This window comes from Trichomycterus rosablanca, chromosome 19, assembly GCF_030014385.1.
Source record: "Trichomycterus rosablanca isolate fTriRos1 chromosome 19, fTriRos1.hap1, whole genome shotgun sequence".
In the NCBI taxonomy this organism is placed as follows: domain Eukaryota; kingdom Metazoa; phylum Chordata; class Actinopteri; order Siluriformes; family Trichomycteridae; genus Trichomycterus; species Trichomycterus rosablanca.
This window is the reverse complement of record NC_086006.1, coordinates 12,431,701-12,457,123: the sequence shown is the minus strand read 5'-3', so window position 1 is coordinate 12,457,123 and position 25,423 is coordinate 12,431,701. Positions and strand designations below refer to the sequence as shown.

Sequence of the window (25,423 nt, the reverse complement as noted above, 5' to 3'; positions counted from 1 at the left end):
TTCAGTCTAGTTTCTAGGTCACTGGAAAAGGTAGTTATGTTTTAACAAATTGAAGGCAAAAGAGGAAGAAGTGGATGGCTGGTTAATCAGGAAACCTAATGACACAAACATTTAACTGCTGTATACTGTATAATTGTTATAACTGGATATTTAAACTATTGCTATTTTAAATATCCATAGATTTGTAGTATTTGTGTACACCCAACAAAAACACAGTAAACATTGCAAATGTAGTGTAACATAATCAGTATCAATAGTATTATTTTGTACTTGACTGGTACACTGTAGTACATCATTAATACCTTTATTTTCATTTGCATAAACTTAAATCTGTTTCAGATATGTAGCTATTTCTCTGTGTATAACATGTCTAAAGAGAAAATGTTTTTATAGAAATACAATAATGACTGGTGGATTGGAAGATTGGTGAAAGAGGGGGCTGACATTAGCTTCATACCCAGTCCTCTTCGTTTGGAAGCCATGAGACTGAAACAGGAGCAGAAACAGAGGTAAAACAATCTTTCTCTGTTTGAGTGTTGATTTAGTTCCACTTTAGTTATCATTGTGTTAAGTGTTTTTAGTCTTTGTATCTACATTTTGTAATTACTTTATTTTTAAACATATCCCTTTTAGTATTGAAGACTTTGTTTAAAATTATGATTTAGGTTTTTGTGATTTTCATGAACATTTATGAGATACCCTGGTCTAAATCACTAAAACTCAAACTCAAAGGTAGCTTTATTGGCATGACAAGTAAGGACATTTGTATTGCCAAATCTCAGTTACAGAGAAAAGAAAAATAACAATAAGAAAGAACAAATATATACAACAGTTACAGATGCAAAAAAATAAAATAAAATAATCATAAAATAGTGCAAATAGTAACAATAAAATGGTAACATTAACATTTATGATGTAGTCATAAAAATTAGTTGTGTGTGTGTGTGAGAGAGAGAGAGACATGGCCACCCACTGTCCCTCACCTGGTGGCAGGTGTGTGTATGGAGTGCTGCTAGTGTGCAGCGCTCTCTGTGCTCCCCCAGTAGGTGGGGCAGATTGTCGGGGTCTGGGAGGGAGTTGAAGGTGGGGATGATGGTGTTAAATTTGGGGAAGAATTGGGAGCGGATGTGGTGGTATTTGGTACATTGGGTGAGGAAGTGCAGCTCTGTCTCTACTGTACTGAGAGTGCAGTGCTGGCACAGCCTCTCCTCTCGGGGCAGCCAGGACCGGGTGTGTCGCCCCGTCTCCACGGCCAGGTTGTGTGCGCTCAGTCTGTAACTCGTCAAGGTGTTTCTTAATTTTAAATCAGATACTGTGCTCAGATATTCTGCTGCACTGTAGTGTTGGTTTAGGGCCAGATTACACTGCATTTTACTCTGGACTTTAGTTTAAGTTTTCCAATAATTCAGATATTTCATTCTGAGTCTTTGTGTAATTTGGTTCATTCTAATTGGGGTTGCAGATTTTTCCTGTTCCTCAGTCTTTGTTGTGTTAGTGGTGTGTCGGTGTGTGTTAGTAGAGTGTATGTTATGCACTATCGGTATCTGATTGTTATACTGATGCTGACCAAAAGTGGCACGGTAGCACACCTGACAAGATAAAGCAGTTAATGAAAATATATAAATAAGTGAATGAATAAAGAGTTCAGTTCAAACTTTTTTGCAGGAAAAGTGGAAGTAATTCCTCTTCCAATCTGGGTGACATTGTGTCCGGAGGCTGGAGATCCACACCTCCGTCTGCAGGTGAGAGTGAGTATAACAAGGCACGGAACTTCTTTGAAAGTGATAATGGCTGTCAGTGCTTTTCCTAACACAGAATATATTTATAGTGATTTATCGTGATTGAGCTGTGCTTCGTAAGTTTAGTCTTCCCTTACCCTCTGGCTTTCTTTTCCTCCTTTTTAGTTAGTGCATGACAGTCAAACCTCAGGTAGGCCAAATACAAACCCAGTTTCCAGAGAAGTTGGGACATTTTGTAAAATGCAGTAAAAACAAAAAATATGTTGTTTGTTAATTCTTTTAAACATTTATTTAACTTACCAAAGATTTTTTTAACTTAATTTTGAATGTAATTTTATTCATTGATTTATTTGGTTCTATTTACAAAATACAATCAAGTTGCTCAGCCAAAACATTTAAAGTCATTTGTACTTTTGTCAGTTAAATACAGATTGAAAAGATATAACAGATCACAGATTCTTATTTTTATAGCATTTAACAATATGCCACAGCTTTTTTGTGGAAACTGGGTTTGTATAAAAATTTGTATGTTTTAAAATATTGATATTACATTATACTACAATGTTTGTTAAAATATTGATTTTGGCACCCAGGTGGCTTGCACACCAGCACAGAGTTTCTGAACTCCTCGGTTTGAAACTCGGTGTTTCCACCGGTCGGCTGGACGCCATCTTGCGAGCATAATTGGCAGTGCCTGCAGCAGATACTAATTGGCCACCGTATCTGCAGGGTGGGTGCCGGACTATTTGTGGGTGTGTGGGTAGGTGGGTTTTTCATACGCTGTGTAATTACCCTGACTGGCGGAAGAGACGCCTGTGCAGAATGCAGGGGCGAGAAGAGGAGGGCTGTACACGTGTCGGAAGAGGCGTGAGCAGCGACGTGCTCTCCTTGGATGCAATCTGGTATCTCTCAGCAGCGGAAGCCAAAAATTGAGTGCGCTAAATCAGGAGGAAAATGGGGAGAAAATGCATTAAAAATATATACAGGGTGGGCCATTTATATGGATACACCTAAATAAAATGGGAATGGTTGGTGATATTAACTTCCTGTTTGTGGCACATTAGTATATGGGAGGGGTAAAACTTTTCAAGATGGGTGGTGACCATGGCGGCCATTTTGAAGTCGGCCATTTTGGATCCAACTTTAGTTTTTTCAATGGGAAGAGGGTCATGGGACACATCAAACTTATTGAGAATTTCACAAGAAAAACAATGGTGTGCTTGGTTTTAACGTAACTTTATTCTTTCATGAGTTATTTTTAAGTTTCTGACCACTTATAAAATGTGTTCAAAGTGCTGCCTATTGTGTTGGATTGTCAATGCAACCCTCTTCTCCCACTCTTCACACACTGATAGCAACACCGCAGAAGAAATGCTAGCACAGGCTTCCAGTATCCGTAGTTTCAGGTGCTGCACATCTCGTATCTTCACAGCATAGACAATTGCCTTCAGATGACCCCAAAGATAAAAATCTAAGGGGGTCAGATCGGGAGACCTTGGGGGCCATTCAACTGGCCCACGACGACCAATCCACTTTCCAGGAAACTGTTCATCTAGGAATGCTCGGACCTGACACCCATAATGTGGTGGTGCACCATCTTGCTGGAAAAACTCATGGAACGTGCCAGCTTCAGTGCATAAAGAGGGAAACACATCATCATGTAGCAATTTCAAATATCCAGTGGCCTTGAGGTTTCCATTGATGAAGAATGGCCCCACTATCTTTGTACCCCATATACCACACCATACCATCAATTTTTGTGTTCCAACAGTCTTGGAGGGATCTATCCAATGTGGGTTAGTGTCAGACCAATAGCGGTGGTTTTGTTTGTTAACTTCACCATTCACATCAAAGTTTGCCTCATCACTGAACAAAATGTTCTGTGTAAACTGAGGGTCCTGTTCCAATTTTAGTTTTGCCCATTCTGCAAATTCAGTGCGCCGATCTGGGTCATCCTCGTCGAGATGCTGCAGCAGCTGGAGTTTGTAAGGGTGCCATTTGTGAGTAGCTAATATCCGCCGAAGGGATGTTCGACTGATGCCACTCTCCAGTGACATGCGGCGAGTGCTACGCTGTGGGCTCTTGCTGAATGAAGCTAGGACAGCCACTGATGTTTCTTCATTAGTGACAGTTTTCATGCGTCCACATTTTGGCAAATCCAACACTGAACCAGTTTCACGAAACTTGGCAAGCAGTTTGCTAACTGTAGCATGGGAGATGGGTGGTCTCGTAGGGTGTCTTGCATTGAAATCTGCTGCAATGACCCGGGTACTGCGTTCACCAGACATCAACACAATTTCTATCCGCTCCTCACGTGTTAACCTCTGTGACATGTCAATGGCTGTAAAACAAAGAGAAGCTTGTAAATAACTCATGAAAGAATAAAGTTACGTTAAAACCAACCATTGTTTTTCTTGTGCAATTCTCAATAAGTTTGATGTGTCACATGACCCTCTTCCCATTGAAAAAACTAAAGTTGGATCCAAAATGGCCGACTTTAAAATGGCCACCATGGTCACCACCCATCTTGAAAAGTTTTCCCCCTCCCATATACTAATGTGCCACAAACAGGAAGTTAATATCACCAACCATTCCCATTTTATTTAGGTGTATCCATATAAATGGCCCACCCTGTATATTTATTGATTTTACATGAATTTTGTACTTTATATAATGTTTTGTTTTCTGTAAGTTTCTGATTTTTGTTTTCTCATTTTTAAAAGCCAAACAGAAGCAAAAGCAGGTAGGTTTGTATGCATGAAATGGCTTTAGTGTGTGTGTAACAGTCCTGTGTTGCAATCCCATCTGTCTTTTTTGGGTACAACATTCTTTCGGCTATGAATACACCCAGGAGACAGATAATATATTGGGGTGATATGAAATATGAGTCTTTATTTGGACACTCAATAGGCATGTGAAATCATGATTTTTTTATCTGTTATGCATTCATTTCTGTAGCCTTATTTTATTACACTATTTAAACTTGTTGCAGAAAATATTTCTCACGTTACTTTTTCTTCCAGACTGAACACATTCCTCCATATGATGTGGTCCCATCCATGAGGCCAGTGGTTTTAGTTGGACCATCACTTAAGGGCTATGAGGTCAGTGTACCTATACGTTAAAAAATGACTAAAAGCCAAATTCTGCTGACCAATATGTTAATTATTTTTGTTCACAGGTGACTGATATGATGCAGAAAGCTTTATTTGATTTTCTTAAGCACCGCTTTGAAGGACGGTAAGTTATGACTACAAACAATAAAAAAGCATGTAATGTTGCAATTGATGGTATGTCTTCAGATTGTTTAAAAATTGTAAGATCATCTGGAACAGTCTTTCCAGACCAAATGTCCTGTCATAATGACCTCAAAAAGAATTGTAGGGTGGCACGCTGGCTCAGTGGATAGAGCTGTAGCCTCACAGCTAGGAGGTCCTAAGTTTGATTCCCATGTTCATTTTTTTTCACCATAATAAGTTCATGTTCTCACTTAACTATAAGGTTATTTCACTCACATTATTTTCCAGAGCTGTATTCTCACTGACGAACTGTAAAATACAACCACAACCCTGGCCATGTGAAGCTAAAGTATAGTACCATAGTAAACACAGAAAAGGTGGCCAACCTGCCAGAGCCTTTAGAAGCAAAGCTGTGCACTCTAGTCACACAGATGTTGTTATAGTAAATTAACTTGATACTGTAATAAAATGATACACTTCCTCTGGCAGAATTTCTATTACACAAGTAACAGCTGACCTGTCATTAGCCAAGCGATCAGTCCTCAATAGGAGACCCATCATGGATCGGTCCAACACGCGCTCTAGTTTGGGTAAGAACATACACATAAACACACACCTACACACACACAAACTAATAATAGTCTACACCCTGTCTTCATTATAGTCATATAATAACGGTGTGCATTATTACATGACTGTGTAATATAATATAACAATGCACGGGACAAAAATTCATTTTAATTTTCTTATAACACCAAACCAGTTACATGTCATGTCTTTAGTGCACACATAACCATTACTACTCCAGGTACCTCCATGCTAATAAGATAAGATTTGATGAGTGGGTATAGACATGCCAATCTAAATCTTATTTACCATGACCTGGTCAAAACAAACCTAGAGAACTCATGCCAACTGTAAATATTAATGGAAGGATCTGTATGTGTTTTGGCTGCTTTGACTATACCACTTGCACTCATCGATCGAGCAAATGCAGAATGGTTTATGCTTTACATAGTAATGTCAAGTTAGTCAAGTCAAATTTACTTGTATAGAGCTTTTTACAATGAACATTGTCTCAAAGCAACTTTACAGAATTCAGGACCAACAGACCAAAAACCCCTGTTGAGCAAGCTGAGGGCAACAGTAGTAAGAAATAACTCCCTTAAAAATACAGGAAGAAACCTTAAGAGGAACCAGAATCAGCAGGGACCCCAATCCTCCTTGGGTGGCCTGAAGGATAATTTGAATAAATAGGATTTACACAAATCAAACATACACAAAATTAAATTAAAATAAAAGTTATAACTAGTAAAAAAAATAATTGGAGTTCTTCATTATTTTTCTGTGATAAAGTCCGTAGTGAGTTCTTGACATTTTTGGTGCAAACAAGCCAGGTTTCCGTCACATCTAGCATTGTTGGCACAGTGGTCCTCGACATGCAGTCTTTAACCTCGGGGTAAAACAACAGATGATGTAGTTAAAATGTGAAATCATTAAGAGTAAAATGTCAGTTTTGCCGAGAGTAGCTTTAGACTCTGGCACCCCTAATTATTACAGCATAACTAAAAGGAAGAGCGAGCAGGTAACAAAGTTACGAAGGCCTTCACAGGACATCAGTGCCCACCTCCCCCAAGTCAGCAGTCATTTACCAAAAGTTACTAACTAAGTTTGATGATGCAATGAGACAGTGACTTAATACGTACAAGTAAATGTACAGCACAGTTGATTACAGAATAAAGTATATAGTTTAGATGAAATCCTAAATTTATACCTAAAATAAATATTACAGCCAGACTGGTAGAGAGCTGCTCATCCAATAAAAACTATGGTCTAAAATCTTGCCATCAGATACAAACCCCATTTCCAGAGAAGATGGGACATTTTGTAACATGCAATAAAGCAAGAATATAGGAATTTCCTCGAACCCTTATTTAACTGACATAAGTTCAAGGTATCAAGGTATTCTCACAAAGGGTATAAAAGGAGGATTCACCAAAGGCTCAGTCTTTGCAAGCAACCACGATACCATAACCTGTTACCAATTCACCTGCTTATTAATTGTCTAAAAATGGTAAAAACCTGAATATTTTAGACTGTTTTTGCTCTGTTGCCCCACCCCAACATTTTTAAGTGTGTTGTAGGCATGAAATTCAAAATGTGTTTATGTTTACAAAATACAAAAAAGTTAAATTAAAAATACAATGCAAAAATACAACAAATACAATAAAGCCAAAACATTAAAAGTAATTTCTTTGTACTTTTGTGAGTTAATGTCTTTAACTCACAGGCATGTCTTTGGTGCACACATAACCATTACTACTCCAGGTACATCCATGCTAATAAGATAAGATTTGATTAGTGGGTATAGACATGCCATGTACTACAAAAAGACACATACAATCTAAATCTTATTTACCATGACCTGATCAAAACAAACAAATATAGATAACTTATGAATAAGACCTGTTTGAGAGTTGGAGAACTCATGGCAACTGTAAATGTTAGTGGAAGGATCTGTAGAATAAACCAATTACAGTTTATTAACCTAACAGTGAAATACAGTAGTTCAAGTATTTTGTCCAGCCTGGACTGTTAATGATTAATCTAGGAAGCTTAAAGAAAATATAAAAAAATTAAGTACAGCAGCCTTTTGTGTTATTAGTTTAGAAATTGCTTGTATTAGCCTTTTTGGTAGTATTTAAAGGCAAAACTAAGGCATTTTAGGCAATAATAAAGGCTTCACAAGCTTTACTTGTAGTTGTATGTATTTAGTTGCACTTCTGATAGAGAAGTACTTATTGACTGTATTGTGTATTCTTTCCTGATTCCCTAATGCTGCCTTTCTTTTACTACTTACAGTGGAAGTGCAGAGCGAGATTGAGAGGATATTTGAGCTGGCTAAATCTCTCCAACTGGTTGTACTGGATGCAGACACTATTAACCAGCCAAGTCAACTGGCCAAAACATCACTGGCGCCCATAATTGTTTATGTCAAAGTTACATCACCAAAGGTAGGAAATCCTCTGGTATTTATTTCCGATTTCTGACTGATTCATTTAAAAGTGCATGATATGTGTTGTAGGGGTAAAATAGAATAAAAAGGATGCTTTATGATTAGAAGATTTGCAATTATAGGGTGCATTAGATGTGTAGTGTCAGGGCTGTTTGTAAGTAATACAATCTCACTGTTACAACAGCAGAGGTTTTACTAACTGTGACTGTTGGCGCAGGCACTCTATTTGATATAATGTTTATATCAATTGTAGGAATATATTTAATATTCAGCCTTTAATTTTGCTTTTCAAACAGCATTTGTAAATCCATTTTCTTTGCCCAAAACTGGAACAGGGTCATGTTTACCTCGGTTACGTCACTTTTCTATTTAACAACATTATTTGTTGATTTGGAAACCAAGGACACAATTTCATGTAGTTGTAAAAGTGGAACTTTTCTATTTTTCTGTTTGATATAAAACTTCAGCTGCTTAACAGTCTGGGTGTCTGTTACTTTTTATTGCACTTTATATTGTGAACAGGCCTGTCTAGCACCTGCATTCTTATAATGCAAACCCATGCTGTTGTAACACATGGAAATGTGACTTGTCACTGTTTTGCTAAAATAAGCAGCAAAATCTCAAAAAAAATTTTTACAGCCATGAAGTCTGGAGAGCTGTCTGTGGATGTCTGATCAAATTTTAATAAATTGTAGCAAGGTACACACAGGATAAAAAAATAATATCTAAAGTTTTTTCATGACCAGTAGTAGCTCAGCGGTTAAGGACTAGTAATTAGAAGTTTGCTGGTTCAAGTCCCACTGCCCCCAAGCTGCCACTATTGGGCCTCTGAGCAAGACCCTTAACCCCTTAATTGCTCATACTGTATCAGTCATAAATGTAAGTTGCTTTGGATAAAAGCATCTGCTAAATGCTAATTGCATTTGTGTGAAATAACCATCAAATCCACTCTGACAGCATTCACATATAACTTTGTTTAGCTGTATTTACCTCACTGTATAGTAGTTTCACAAGTAGAGAAGCAGAAGGTGCTTCTTCATTTTAGCCTAAGTAATCATTAGGTATAGTCCAGGTTTTAGTTAGTGATCTAATGTTTAGTGGATGTAACTTTAATCTGACTTTATCATTATTATTAAATGGTTTATTTAAGTTAATGCTAATGATGTTATTAAAGCGTACTTTTTGACAATGTTTTCATTTTCAAATGGCATAGGGAACAGACACGGGTTTAATAGTTTGAGACCCAAGTCATAAGTCATTAGATTGTGTTTTGCCACCTATACACTCGCTTACCATTCAGTCTGATAGTTTGAGAGTAGCTGCCATAATGAGTGGGATAAACTGCCCAAACCCAGGTGTGCAAAGCTTGTAAAGACGTATAAAAGAGTAACAGTTGTAATTCTTCTACAAAATATTCAATATTAAGTAAGAGATTTCAGTTTTTAAATATAAAGCAATTTGGAAAAAAACATCTAAAAGTGTTTGTACTTTGTCATTATGATACAGTAAGTGTTGATTGATGGGTAAAATGGCATTAATACATTAAAAAAATGAATAACCTTGTTATTCCTTTTCTTTCCTTCAGGTTTTACAGAGGCTAGTAAAGTCGAGGGGTAAATCCCAGAGCAAACATTTAAATGTACAGTTGATGGCTGCAGATAAACTGGCACAGTATCCACCTGTGAGTAAAGTTTCAAACATTTTCCTACATATGTTTGACAGAGCATTAACTGAAAAGTCCCCCCAAAAGTCCTTCATAAATATATTAAATAAAATACATTACACGGTCAAAAGTATGTGGATACCTAAACATCATATCTGTGTACAGTACAACAGCATGAGCATTAATTGGTCTCCTTTTCACTAGGCAGCCACAAAAGCATTAGTTACATCAGGCAGTGTTGTTAAGCATAGCCTCATTTGCAGTCAGTGATCCATTTTGCCAGATATGTTGGCTTGTGTCAAGGGATAAACTGTATAACTGACTTCTGTATATGGTTGTGATAAGCCAGCCAAGTTCTTACCTACCAAATTTCTTGCTTTGTGCAATGTGACGTTGTCATGATGAAACAGGAACTCTCCCTAACTTGGCACAACTGTACAATGCCGAAGTAGGAGTTCCTTTACTCATACAAGAGGCCCCCAAACCATCAAAACAGCCCAGACTATTATTTCTATAATAGTGTCTTAACATTAATACTGGGATAGCAAACTGTAGTGTCCCCTTGATATTCAGAGAATGCAAGTCTGATGGTGTTTTATGCCAGGCCAGTTGGGATGTTAAAACCTATGACGTCTTTTTTATGACCCTATTGTGCTGCCATTGTCTAGATTGCATGACTCTGCATTTGATACTGTACAACGGCAACAATAAAGTGCCGTAATGTGGCTAAAACAGCAAAAAAAATTAAAAGTGATGAAAGCATACTTTTGGCCATGTTATTTATTAATAAACAATTACCAAATGGACAGTAAAGCAAACACTGTAATAATGAGGACACTATTATGAGTATACAATATGTTTTTTAGTATAATTATAATATAACGCTAAGAGGTTTGTTCAATATATATCACCATTACCTACACTGCTCAAAAGAATTAAGGGAACACTTAATCATCACAGTATAACACAAACTTCAGGGATATCAATCTGCCCAGTTAGGAAGCATAAGCGATTGTGAATCAAGTTTACCTGCTTTGGTGCAAATGAAAGTTACAATAGGTGCACTGGAGAGGCAACAGCAAGACAACCCCCAAAAAGGGAATGGTTTTGCAGGTGGTGGCAACAGACAAATACTCTTTTCTTATCCTTCCTGACTGATTCTTCTCTAGTTTTGCATTTTGCTAATGTCCTTGTCACTACTGGTAGCATAAGGCGGTACCTGGATGGTGCCTGGATGGCACATTCATACGTGCTGTCACAAGAAGGTTTGCTTAGTCTCCCAGCACAGTCTCAAGAGCATGGAGATAGGACAGGCCGTTACACAAGGAGAGCAGGACAGGACTGTAGAAGGGCATCCACCCAGCAGCAGGACCGGTATCTGCTCCTTTGTGCAAGGAGGAACAGGAGGAGCACTGCCAAAGCCCTACAAATTGACCTCCAGCGGTCTACTGGTGTGCATGTTTTTGAACAAACTGTCCGAAACAGACTTCATGAGGGTGGCATAAGAGCCCGACGTCCTCTAGTGGGACCTGTACTCACAGCCCAGCACCGTGCAGCTCGATTGGCTGGAAGTGCATACAGGCACATGGGGGCCATACACACTGAGTAACATTATGAGTTGCCATGATAAAATTCATGGAAATTGGATGAGCCTATGATTTCAATGTTTTACTTTGATTTTCGGTATGAATTTGAGTCCAGCCCTCCATGAGTCGATGATTTTGCTTTCCATTGACTGTTGTTATGTCATTTTGTTCTTAACTGATTACACAATTAATATCAGTAAAGATTTTCAACTTGATTCTTTTGTTCATCGAGATCCGATGTGTGATTTAATTAATTAATTTTTTTGAGCAGTGTATATTTATATACAAGTATAAGTTGTAGGCTTATATTTATTTGCGGACTTATGTTTTTTGCAGAGGGTATCATTTGCAAGTAATGTAATTTCTTTAATTAACTTTTTTAGGGAGCTCATTTTTTTCCCGAATGTTATACCCTAATTTATCTTAAGTTAATGGCGTTGGTAGAGTTCTAATGATCTAGTATTTGCTGTTGCAAATCTCAATCTGACAAATGCTACATTGCATGTTGTTCCACAGAACCATTTTCCTACCTGTCGCTCAGATCCATCTCCTGTCACCTGATCTCCATTCTAAGATATTTAATATAATATCTTCTAACTCCATTCCCTACATGTCATCTCTGCTCCACCATCTCTCCCATCAGGAGATGTTTGATGTCATCCTTGATGAGAACCAATTGGAAGATGCCTGTGAACACCTAGCTGAATACCTAGAGGTCTACTGGCGTGCCACTCATTTGCCAGGCACTGCTCCTCTGAACCCACTATTGGAGCAAAATCTGATAACTCCACCTTCAGCTATCTCCAGTCTTCAGGTATATCTGACATACACTATATGGACAAAAGTATAAGTAAACCCCTTCTAATTTTGAATGTGTTTCAGCCACTACAATTGCTAACGGGTCTAATAAATTAATTATTTAAAGAAAATTATATGCTTCCATCTTTGCAGCAACAGTTTAGAGAAGTTCCAGTCCTGTTCAAGCATTACCATGTCACTGTGCACAAAGCAAGGTTTATAAAGACATAAAGAATAGCTTGGTTTAAAGAACCTCCTGCACAAAGCCCTGACTCCAACCCTGTTAGACAGCTTTGGAATGAAATGGAACATCAATTTAGGCATTTTTGACTAACCATCAGTGCCCAGGCATACTCAAATTCTTGTGAAGGCTTCTCAGAAGAGTGGCTGTTGTTACAACTGAGATCAAATAGGTCACTTTGTTTTAATACCATATGCATTTGAAATAGGTTGTCACATTGAATTGTACAGAAATGCCCCAGATGTAGCACAAATAAAGCAATGAATATTAAATATGTGATTAATAAATCCCTATTTCAGAGTGCACATGAGCACACAGAGTGATCATGATGAAAAAATAACGAACACCACAAAGATGTGATGTGAAAACCAATATCACATCCATATGTACTTGTTAAATATCTTATTTAGTGCTTGGGCACTGATTTCATTCTAGACTGGTTTGAGGTCAAGCTGTTCTTTGTACTCACTATGAAAAAAAATTTATGTAGTTATAAATAAACAGTTGTAGTGTGAATGCTGCTAATAATCGAAATATCTGCAACTCAACAACAAAACTCAACAAAAGAACAAGAAAATTCTGTTAGGTAATTTAGTGTTTTAGCCGTATTCTGACCATTCTGTTCATCTTTCTTTTCATTTCACTGTAGCAGCATTTACACCAAAACAAAAGCAAAAAAATCTATAAATTAACTAGTTGAAACACTGGCATCCTATGATAGTGTCATGTTAAAAGCTGCAAAGCTCTTCTCTAAAGCCTATTTTACTTGTAATATTTTAAGTGTAAACATGCATGTGGCTGGAATAACCGAGCCTAAGATTTAAAAAAATTACTTATTGTTATAAGAACATTCCCTTAGAAGGAATTACTGTTACAGTGGGGCCAAAAAGTATTTAGTCAGCCACTGATTGTGGAAGTTCTCCTACTTAGAAAGATGAGAGGTCTGTAATTTTCATCATAGGTACACTTCAACTATGAGAGACAAAATGAGAAAAAAAATCACATTGTAGGATTTTTAAAGAATTTTTTTGTAAATTATGGTGGAAAATAAGTATTTTGTCAATAACAAAAGTTCGTTGGCAATGACAGAGGTCAAATGTTTCCTGTAAGTCTTCACCAGGTTTGCACACACTGTAGCTGGTATTTTGGCCCATTCCTCCATGCAGATCTCCTCTAGAGCAGTGATGTTTTGGGGCTGTCGCTGGGCACACGGACTTTCAACTCCCTCCACAAATTTTCTATGGGGTTGAGGTCTGGAGACTGGCTAGGCCACTCTAGGACCTTGAAATGCTTTTTTACGGAGCCACTCCTTTGTTGCCCGAGCGGTGTGTTTGGGATCATTGTCATGCTGGAAGACCCAGCCACGTTCCATCTTCAATGCTCTCACTGATGGAAGGAGGTTTTGGCTTAAAATCTCACTATACATGGCCCCGTTCATTCTTCCCTTAACACGGATCAGTCATCCTGTCCCCTTTGCAGAAAAACAGCCCCAAAGCATGGTGTTTCCACCCCCATGCTTCACAGTAGGTATGGTGTTCTTGGGATGCAACTGAGCATTCTTCTTCGTCCAAACACGACGAGTTGAGTTTTTACCAAAAAGTTCCATTTTGGTTTCATCTGACCACATGATATTCTCCCAATCCTCTTCTGGATCATCCATATGCTCTCTGGCAAACTTCAGATGGGCCTGGACATGTACTGGCTTAAGCAGGGGGACACGCCTGGCACTGCAGGATTTGAGTCCCTCTCTGCGTAGTGTGTTACTGATGGTAGCCTTTGTTACTTTGGTCCCAGCTCTCTGCAGGTCATTCATCAGGTCCCTCCGTGTAGTTCTGGGATTTTTGCTCACCGTTCTCATGATCATTTTGACCCCACGGGATGAGATCTTGCATGGGGCCCCAGATCGAGGGAGATTATCAATGGTCTTGTATGTCTTCCATTTTCTTACAATTGCTCCCACAGTTGATTTATTCACACCAACCTGCTTGCCTATTGTAGATTCACTCTTCCCAGCCTGGTGCAGGTCTACAATTTTCTTTCTGGTGTCCTTTGACAGCTCTTTGGTCTTGGCCATGGTTGAGTTTGGAGTCTGACTGTTTGAGGCTGTGGACAGGTGTCTTTTATACAGATAACGAGGTCAAACAGGTGCCATTAATACAGGTAACCAGTGGAGGACAGAGGAGCTTCTTAAAGAAGAAGTTACAGGTCTGTGAGAGCCAGAAATCTTGCTTGTTTGTGGGTGACCAAATACTTATTTTCCACCATAATTTACAAATAAATTCTTTAAAAATCCTACTATGTGATTTCCTGGATTTTTTTTCTCATTTCGTCTCTCATAGTTTTAGTGTACCTATGATGAAAATTACAGACCTCTCTCATCTTTCTAAGTAGGAGAACTTGCACAATCAGTGGCTGACTAAATACTTTTTGGCCCCACTGTACATGATGTTGATTAACAGCATTTGTTTTTGCGACCTGGAAATATAAATGTATATATATTTTTACATTCTTTTATTGCAGTGCACCTAATTACAATAGGCAAACTGTGTCTATTGCACATGTTAATTTCGTCGTTAATGCTAAAATAATTAATAAGAAATGTTTTTTCCTCTTTTGCATTTTCTCATATTTCATACTATGTGATCTTGCCTACTGAAGCTTCAAGTGTTGCCATATTGTACCATATTGTCTGTTTTACTCATTCATGCTTAACATTTTTGCAGTCTTCAGGAATTAATTGAATGATCAAGTTAAAACCCAGGGTGAGTAGGAGAGATGGCTTTCCTGCATTTCCCACACCAAATAAATTCCACACCCTGACACCTTCTTATCGCCCACCACCTTCACCCTATGCCCACTCTAACCCGTCCACACCTACCTCCCCTAAATGGAAATAACCATGGCTGGAAATGTGCAAATAATCATATGTGCAAATATGATTATATATACTAATGTAACATAACAAGAATGCTTATTGCTTGATTTATTTAAATACCTTGCAAACATAAGGTTTACTGAATGTGTCACCTAAAATGTGTAACATCTAAAATGTGCAAATACACAAGTTACATAAGTGTTGTAACCCTGAGCTAAATGCCATATGTTGTAAAGTCTTGAAACATAATTAACTCATTATTTTGAATTGGCTTGTTAGGACTTATGAGGCAAGTCAGGAATTGTCATTCTGAGCCATTAGGAATTGATGACAATTTCAAAACAAATCAGAGGAAGGCATTGGCATTAGGAAAAAGCAGTTAACAGTAGCTGTTCAATATTTGAATGACCATGAAACTGCTTATATTCCAAGCAAAAAGGCCAAGTAAAACCAACATATGACAGCAGATGACCTGCATGAAATTTAGGTGACACAGGAGTGGTGGTGCACATTTCATTTACAGCAATGTTTGCACAAACATGATCTGCATGGAAGAGTCATCAGTATATGTTTAAAATATGCACAGCCAGACGCAGATAGATAAACCATTTTGAAATGACTGCTGTGGACTGATGGTGTAACAATGAAACCTTTTGTTCTCAATCACCAGATAATGAAGATTTAAAAAGCAGCATTGAATGAAATAAAACATTGCCAACTTCTTAGCATAGGGTGGATCTATTATTTGTTGAGGTTGGGTGGCAGGCAATGATATAAAGTACAGTGTATCACAAAAGTGAGTACACCCCTCACATTTCTGCAAATATTTCATTATATCTTTTCATGGGACAACACTATAGACATGAAACTTGGATATAACTTAGAGTAGTCAGTGTACAGCTTGTATAGCAGTGTAGATTTACTGTCTTCTGAAAATAACTCAACACACAGCCAATAATGTCTAAATGGCTGGCAACATAAGTGAGTACACCCCACAGTGAACATGTCCAAATTGTGCCCAAATGTGTCGTCCCTCCCTGGTGTCATGTGTCAAGGTCCCAGGTGTAAATGGGGAGCAGGGCTGTTAAATTTGGTGTTTTGGGTACAATTCTCTCATACTGGCCACTGGATATTCAACAGGGCACCTCATGGCAAAGAACTCTCTGAGGATGTAAGAAATAGAATTGTTGCTCTCCACAAAGATGGCCTGGGCTATAAGAAGATTGCTAACACCCTGAAACTGAGCTACAGCATGGTGGCCAAGGTCATACAGCGGTTTTCCAGGACAGGTTCCACACGGAACAGGCTTCGCCAGGGTCGACCAAAGAAGTTGAGTCCACGTGTTCGGCGTCATATCCAGAGGTTGGCTTTAAAAAATAGACACATGAGTGCTGCCAGCATTGCTGCAGAGGTTGAAGACGTGGGAGGTCAGCCTGTCAGTGCTCAGACCATACGCCGCACACTGCATCAACTCGGTCTGCATGGTCGTCATCCCAGAAGGAAGCTGACGCACAAGAAAGCCCGCAAACAGTTTGCTGAAGACAAGCAGTCCAAGAACATGGATTACTGGAATGCCCTGTGGTCTGACGAGACCAAGATAAACTTGTTTGGCTCAGATGGTGTCCAGCATGTGTGGCGGCGCCCTGGTGAGAAGTACCAAGACAACTGTATCTTGCCTACAGTCAAGCATGGTGGTGGTAGCATCATGGTCTTGGGCTGCATGAGTGTTGCTGGCACTGGGGAGCTGCAGTTCATTAAGGGAAACATGAATTTTAACATGTACTGTGACATTCTGAAACAGAGCATGATCCCCTCCCTTCGAAAACTGGGCCTCATGGCAGTTTTCCAACAGGATAACGACCCCAAACACAACCTCCAAGATGACAACTGCCTTGCTGAGGAAGCTGAAGGTAAAGGTGATGGACTAAACCCAATTGAGCACCTGTGGCGCATCCTCAAGTGGAAGGTGGAGGAGTTCAAGGTGTCTAACATCCACCAGCTCATGGAGGAGTGGAAGAGGATTCCAGTAGCAACCTGTGCAGCTCTGGTGAATTCCATGCCCAGGAGGGTTAAGGCAGTGCTGGATAATAATGGTGGTCACACAAAATATTGACACTTTGGGCACAATTTGGACATGTTCACTGTGGGGTGTACTCACTTATGTTTCCAGCCATTTAGACATTAATGGCTGTGTGTTGAGTTATTTTCAGAAGACAGTAAATCTACACTGCTATACAAGTTGTACACTGACTACTCTAAGTTATATCCAAGTTTTATTTCTATAGTGTTGTCCCATGAAAAGATATAATAAAATATTTGCAGAAATGTGAGGGGTGTACTCACTTTTGTGATACACTGTATATGTATATGGAAGAATGGATTCCACTAAATGTCAACAAAGACTACAAACAACAGGAGCCATACCACTCATTAGCTGCACCACAGCTTTCTCTCTTTCCTATACAGGTTTAATCCGCCTGGGTGGTGGACTTACACTTCCACAACTTCCAAAAGACAGTGTTGGACTGTTTACCCTACTCTTTCAGCTCATTTTCATTTTTATTCTTTAGTGTTTGTCAGTCAGATTTAAAAGAGAAGCATTAGGCTGTGATTGTGTTTTGGTCCGTTGGTGGACAGAGTAGCTAGCAAATTAGCTTTATGTGCATATGGCACAGTCTGTCCTTTACATTTGGTTCAGATACACCCATTTTACCAGAATTTACCCTACTTAATGCAAGTTTAGAGAACTATTAAGGTAACTCTTTAGATGAAGGAATACATTTTTTAGGTCCAAAATTATTTCATCAAAGTGGAGGACACAAAATAAAATGTTGACTGTACTGACTGCACAACCAATCAATACCTGAACAATTAATCATGCTGACACACACGTTCTGCAATTTAAAAATCATTGATTGTCAAAGTAGCAAAAATGTTTTTACCATTTGAAATTATCTGGATTTCTGCATTGATTGTTCATAAAACGTATTCTGATCTTAGATGTTATTCTGAAAATAAAAGACCTACATTCTGACTAAACTTTTAACACACAAACATTTGTATTTGTGAAGACTTAATTAAGGACATATGATATAATATTATATAACATTATATAGATCATACACATTCCAGGCAGTACAATAGGTAAATCATTTTTGGGGTCTAAAAAATGTCTTCCAATTAAAATGAAACATTCTCACTAATTGTTTGTATTAGATTGGGCTTTGTAGTCTTAAAGAGATGTATTGTTTTCTGTTAAAATTTTTAGTGGAAAAAAGCTGGAGAAAACTGGGCCAATTACATAATTGTGTCTGTATTTAACAGCATAACAACTCAAGCATATATGCTTTTTTTAACTAATAAACCATGCACCTCATTGTTTATGCCTCACCATTAATTATTTAAGTCAGATTATTTTCTTATTTCCATTATTCCATTATTGTTCTGGTTAATACAGAGATAGTAATATTATTGGTCCATTTTTAATTTATTAATGTGCTGTTCTCATCTAAGAATTAAACACAAAACTCTCTGCCATGTTAAATGGTTTACTAAATGTTTTCTGCAGTTGCGTATTTGACTTATTTACTTAATTTGTTTGTACCTTTAATAGCTTGTGTGTACATGTAGATTTGTACCATCTGATATCAGGGTTTCACTGTCTGGTACTGAATCATATTTCTTTAAATAAATAAAAAACCCATGATGCTTCTAATACCTGCTTAAATGTCTCACCTAGCCCTTTGTGCCCTTTTTTTACTTTACCCCAGAATCAGCAGCTTTTGTCAGCGGGGGGTGCGGGTGGAGGTGAGGAAGAGGAGGAGGGTGAACGTGACAGCCTCATGCCCTCAGATGAGGCTAGTGACACACGTTCCCTTTGCCAAGCTGCCTCCCACTCCCTGTATCCCCTGGAGGATGAGGAAGAGCATGAAGGGGAAGAGGAAGAATATGAGTCTCCCCAGCACTACCGCTCGTACAGAGACGTATACCCAGGTCGCAATCACTCTGGTGGCAACCACAACGCCAACGGGCATGAGGCCCAGGACCGGCTGCTTCAGCAACGAGACTTGAAGTCTGTACACAGTCACTGGAACAGCCGTCAGCGTGTGCATGCCTGGCCACGAGATAACTACTGACACTAATGATGGATTAGACGTGTATGCAAGAGAAAGGAAATATATATTCATGTTTACGAACTTTGCCATGGTAGCAAAGTTGCATGTTTTCCAAATGCTGAGAAAACACTAATGTTAGTTAATTAATGTTAGCTCTTATGTCTTGACAACATTGTACCACTAAAATTGTCCCAGAGAGTATTGGTAAGCTTTCCAAAAATTCTTAATTGTACCCAATTTAAAATAGTACCTTTTTTAAAAAATGCATTTCTATAATAGAAGGTGGATAAAGTTATTCAGGTGTTATCCTGGTATATGCACTGCCATAAATTACATCATGCTGAACTGAATATCTATAAAGCAGGTTACTAATTCATTTAAATTTTTTTCCATAGTCTACTATATTCACCCTACTTTTAAACTACAGGGGTTATTCACATAAAAGGGCACTGGCACCCAGTGAGCTGTAATTGAAGACTTGTCATTTGTGAGGCCCAGCTGTTATGCAGAGACCAGATTCTTAAAACCCTTGTTCATGTAACTGGGCATAAATAGTTGGTTAGTTAGTTAAAAAAAATAATTATTATATGAAAAGTTTGAGTCTGTTGCACTTTAAATCTCTGTCCCCTGCTCTAGTTTCTGGGATGACATTATTACTTTCAAACTGCAATGAAATTTTATCATGTAATATTGTTATTAAAGGTCATCTAGCATCACTCAGTGTAAAAGAAATCATAGTGATGATCAAAAATCAAGAGAAATGGGTAATATTAATAGGTAGCATTTAGTTTCATCATACCTGAGACCATCAACATTATTCTAATTAGTTTTTTAAAGCATCCAGATAACTATAAAAATACAACACATGGGCATTTTTTGTTATTATTTTAGTTGCAGTTTTATTATGCAGCAGCACTACCCCTACAACCCTATTGTAATAACCATGTATTTGCTGTTTGCGTGTATCCCTTCACCTTTATTCTGTCTTTCGATCATTTTAATGTTGGGCCTTTTTATCCAAATCATCTTATGGGACCCTGGCTTGTACCTAACGCAAATTCTCACTTATGGATAGGACATAAAAAATACCCTAGAAGAAGAATTTCATTGCACTGTAGTTTGTGTGCACAGTAGGACTACTCATATTGATTTTTGGAATTAATTAGGCCTTGTGGTTTTGTTACTATGACACAGTTATTTGCATATATGAAAAAAAAAATCTGTGCCACATTTAAATAATTACAGAGTATGTGTAATGGATTAGCACATCGTCCAGGGTGTATTCCCACATTTTGCCAAGTTTTTCCTGGGCTCTGCTCCCACCATGATAATGATAAAATTGAATGGTTGGTGTATTGCAATATCACATATTTGTAATGCCAATAACACATGACAAGAATGTGAAGAATATCTTAAGTATTATTTGTGTCTCAAACAAAGAAATTGACATAAAATGCTGTATCAGACTTAGGACTCCAAATTCTGCCAATTTTTTTAAGTGAAAAATTACCATCACCGATAGTAGACTGTTAACTGACAATTTTATAGTGACCAATAAAAATATTAAACAAATCAGTTCATCAACACAGCTTTATTCCTACCTATATAAAAACTGCATAAAGTGGCAGTAAAGTAAAATAGTACCAAACATTTCATTCCCAATGCAGATTTTATACAAAATAATTTGGTAGCCAACAGTCCAGTGCAGCTAAATATGCTAATCTGGATTCAGCCTGTATTTTAACAATGTCACACATGCTGTGCATGCATGCTGGAGGTGGCAGATTTCTTCTGAGTCAGATTTTTAACCTAGCAACGATATTCTCACTCAGTGGTGTAAATAAATGTGAGACATCTGCAGCTTTAATTTCAACTTAAATTCAAATAAAAGTGGTGATTAAATGGTAACTTATCTGTAATTAGATCTGGTCTAGTCATCTAGACATAATACATGTACAGTATCTCCTGCAGTTCCTGCTGTAAAGCTTGGCTTTATTTAGGTTTTTTTTCCTTCCACATACTCATACAGAACTTAAAGCTTTTGTAGAAAAACAAAACATACCCATCCTACTTTATATTTAAAAAAATATATAATAAGCATCTTAGAGTAGCTACTGTAAACAGTTTAAAATATGACAAAAATGCTCATGGCTGCATCTGACTATAGTTACACAACTTAGCTAGTATAGAAGAACACCAACTAGCTTTAACTTTTGGTAATGCTGCATGAATGTTATGGATTTATGTAGGACAATTTGCACATTAGGGTCGAAAATAACTATAGGATATATTGAGAATGTTTGAGTAGACTAAATCTACTCTGATTTCTTTTTTTTAATCTGCAACTGGATAATAGTAATGCACCTGCATATGTGTACTGTAAATACTGAATGGCACATGGTATTAAATATAAATCTAGCAAGTCCTTTTACTTGAAACTTTCCGGTTACTATGAAACTGCACCTACTTTTAATAAGATGTTTACAATGTTTACACAGTCTGAACTCTTCTTAGACTACTATGGGGAGAGTCTAAAAGGGGTTGTCATAAATATACAGTCATGTGAAAAAGTTAGGACACCCCATGAGAACCTTTGTCTTTTTGAACATATTTAAACATATGAACATTTGAGCTTCATTTGAACAGTATTGAGAGATGGAGCTTATATAACTAAACAAATACAACTGAAAAAATTACTTTTAAACACAAGTTGTAAAATGTAATAAACAGGACACCCTATGCCCTAATAGCTGGTATTTCCCCTTTTGGCTGAAATAACCTCAATTAGGTGTTTCCTATAACCATCTACCGTCTCTGACATCAACTGGGAGAAAGATTTTCCCACTCCTTCATGCAGAATTTTTTTAGCTGTGTGAGGTTTGAGGGGTTTCTTGCATGCACAGCCCATTTCAAATCACCCCACAGCATCTCAATAGGATTAAGATCTGGGTTTTGACTTGACCATTCCAGAACTCTCCAGTCTTTCTTTTGGTGGTTCCTTGGTGGATTTACTGGAATGTTTTGGGTCTTTGTCATGCTGTATGGTCCGGTTTAGCTTTAGTTTTTGGACAGATTGTCTTACATTGTCTTCCTCAAGCGCCCTCTGATACAGTGAAGAATTCATTGTGGATTCTATAATGGAGAGCTTGCCAGCCTCTGCTGCTGCAAAGCAGCTCCAAACCATGACATTTCCACCTCTATGCTTCACAGTTGGTATGAGGTTTTTGTGCGCCAAACATGTCTTCTGTTACTGTGCCCAAATAATTTAGCTTTGGATTCATCTTTCCAAAGCACATTGTTCCAGAAGTCCTGGTCTTTGTATTGGTGTTCTCTGGCAAACTTTAGTCTTTCCCTGATGTTTTTTTTTGACAGTTTGTTTTTCCTCTGCACACCTCCCATGAAAATCAAACTTGTGCAGTCTCTTTCTGATGGTAGATGCATGTACCTTGACATGAACTGTGGCAAGAGCTACCTGTAGGTCCCATAATGACATTGTTGGATTATTGGAGACTTCTTTACGCATCTTGCGGTCTGCTCTTGGGCTAAACTTGCCCAAGAAAATTATTTTCCGGACAGTGGAATGGCTGATTTCTAATTGTTTTTAGATCTTTTTAAATCCCTTCCCAGACTCATATGCATTTACAACCTTCTTTCTGAAGGCCTCAGAGAGCTCTTTAGATCTCACCATGGTGACAACACTCACTTCAACAATCAAGAACAAATCAAACTAATGTCTGAGGTTTAAATAAAACTCCAATGTCCTCTAACGATGCTCTAATCATTGCAGCTGATGTGGTGCACCGGATTCTAATTTTAGATATTTTAAGTAGTAATAAATGTGGGGGTGTCCTAACTTTTTCCTCACAATACATTTTCATTTTTGTTCATTACATTTTACAACTTGTGTTTAAAAGTAATTTTTAAAATTTTTTTAGTTATATAAGCTAAATCTCTCAGCACTGCCAAATAAAACTTTTTCACATGATTGTATATATGTCAGGGTTTGTGGGTACATAAAGATGTAAAGCTGCAGTACACTCTTGTTTTACCTATAAATTCACATGGATACACTTTACTCTGGAAATGTTGCACATAATGTAATATGGATGTCACACAGCTCCAGGGTCCCGAAAATCTAGATTTGAGCCTTACGTCCAGTTATTATTTTTGTGAAGCATGAGATCAGCTAGTCTAAATATAATCTGAAAAAAATGTAGAGTCGTTTACAACAGAAAAGATTTCATCTTTGTGCATCATGCCATTTTACTGCACAAGTATGCTTAATAACTCATGGTTTCATTTAATATAACAACATAAATATACAAATCCCATTTCCTGAGAAAATGGAACATTTTGTAAATTGTAAATACAAATAAGAATCTGTGATGTTATTTTTCTTGAATATTTAACAAAAACTACAATGTTTTCACTGATTAACATATTTTGAAAATGTAAACACATTTAAAATTTGATGCCTGGAACCTATAACTCTGTTACACAGAAAGAAAGCAATACATAATTTCTATGCAGAAACACCGCCGAGTTCTCCGGCCACAGACTCATCTCTGATGGAGCGAAATACAATAAGAACGTGTGCTGTGGTCAGATGAGTCCACGTTTCAGCTTGTTTTTTAGGATAAACTGAGGTCGAATGTTTGGAACAGAACTCGAAAAAGTACCATCCAGACTTTATTAGTGAAAGGTAAAAGAGCCAGCATCTGTCATGGTATAGATGTGCATCAGTGCCCACAGCTTAGGTGTTCCAACTTTTGTGGAGTGTGTTGCAGGCATCAAATTCTAAATGTGTTTATATTTACAAAATACAATTTAGTTGATCAATGAAAACATTAGCAATCGTTCCACTTTTGTCCGTTAAATAAAGATTTTAGATAATTAACAAAGCACAGATTGTTATTTTTACTGCATTTTACAAAAATGTCCCAACTTTTTGGGAAATGGGGTATATTGTATCTTTTACAATACACAAGTTAACACTTTTGATGTACTGCATCTTTATTAACTGTTATTAATTTCCCTGTCTTAACTGGTATGTTTATATTATGTATCTTTTGGGGGGGAAGAAACAGCATGATGGGGTAAGAAAAAAATCTATGCAAGAGTTGCATGACATCTAATTGTTTCTTTCTACACTTTCTGATCTGCTACAGTAATGCATTGAATTTTTTCTTAAACAGATTAGAGTTTATGTTTATGCTGAGCACATGTCTCACTATTGTTTTTTTTGTTTTTTTCATTGTTAAAATGTATTAATTTCTGTAGGTTGATGAGAAACCAGGACAATAATTCTTAATTTACAAGTGTAGGCATGTTGAATATGGGCATGATTTGTTCATTACTACATTTAAAACATGCTTTCATGAAGACTTTTTATGTACGATTTATGCATTTTCCCTGTTTTTACCAATGTTGTCATATCCAATTACCCAGTTGTAGCTTCTTCCACTGCTGCAGAACGCTACCCTGCTGAAGATGAGGACCATATCTAACACACACCAGTCCAACCATGTGCAGTTGCCCACAGCTTCTTTTCACCTTGCCAAACGCGACTGCAGACAGAGAACAGTATCACGTACAGAGAGTCACTGCTCTCCACTATTCACCATCTTTGCGCAGGCACGTTCGAGCAGGCAGCAGAGGCTGCAACTGCACCAGTAATGAGGAATCCCTTCAACAATCCCTCCCAGCCAATGTCTGAGATTCAGCTGATTTAAACTCTGACTGCAAAATGCTTTCTGTTTACATGAATGAAACAAACTGTTAGTTATAATAATAAACTGATATTTTTTGAAATTTTAATATTACTGAGGTGGCTTTTTTCTTTTGTTTTATTTTACTGCTAACTATTTTCCCAAAAAGGTGACTCAGTCAAACTGGCTTTATTACAAACCCCATTTCGAATTTGTGATTTGTTAACTCGCTTGAAACTTTTTTTAACTGATAAAAGTAGAAACAAAAGATTCCCAGTGTTTTCACTGATCAGCTTTATTGTATTTTGTTAATACAACAAACACATGTCTGAAGCACACTGAAAAACAGGCAGGTGGCAAGGGAATTGTAACTGGGTTTAAAAGGGGGATCCACTTAAGGTTCAGACTTTACAAGCAATGATGGGTCATTTTTTTTTCTTTAT

The 25,423-nt window shown here is 37.6% G+C and overlaps 1 protein-coding gene across 1 annotated transcript in view; it reads left to right on the top strand.

The window, feature by feature from the left end:
* cacnb3a (calcium channel, voltage-dependent, beta 3a) overlaps positions 1-21,686 on the top strand; it is a 44,164-nt gene extending 22,478 nt beyond the window's left edge. Inside the window, exons 5-14 of the mRNA XM_063015128.1 lie at positions 394-509; positions 1,666-1,748; positions 4,463-4,482; positions 4,763-4,843; positions 4,921-4,979; positions 5,468-5,568; positions 7,841-7,992; positions 9,580-9,675; positions 11,887-12,057; positions 18,928-21,686. Coding sequence (XP_062871198.1) covers positions 394-509; positions 1,666-1,748; positions 4,463-4,482; positions 4,763-4,843; positions 4,921-4,979; positions 5,468-5,568; positions 7,841-7,992; positions 9,580-9,675; positions 11,887-12,057; positions 18,928-19,293 — 1,245 coding nt within the window. The 3' untranslated portion in view covers positions 19,294-21,686. The remainder of the gene's footprint in view (positions 1-393; positions 510-1,665; positions 1,749-4,462; positions 4,483-4,762; positions 4,844-4,920; positions 4,980-5,467; positions 5,569-7,840; positions 7,993-9,579; positions 9,676-11,886; positions 12,058-18,927) is intronic.
* Positions 21,687-25,423: the final 3,737 nt, after the last annotated feature.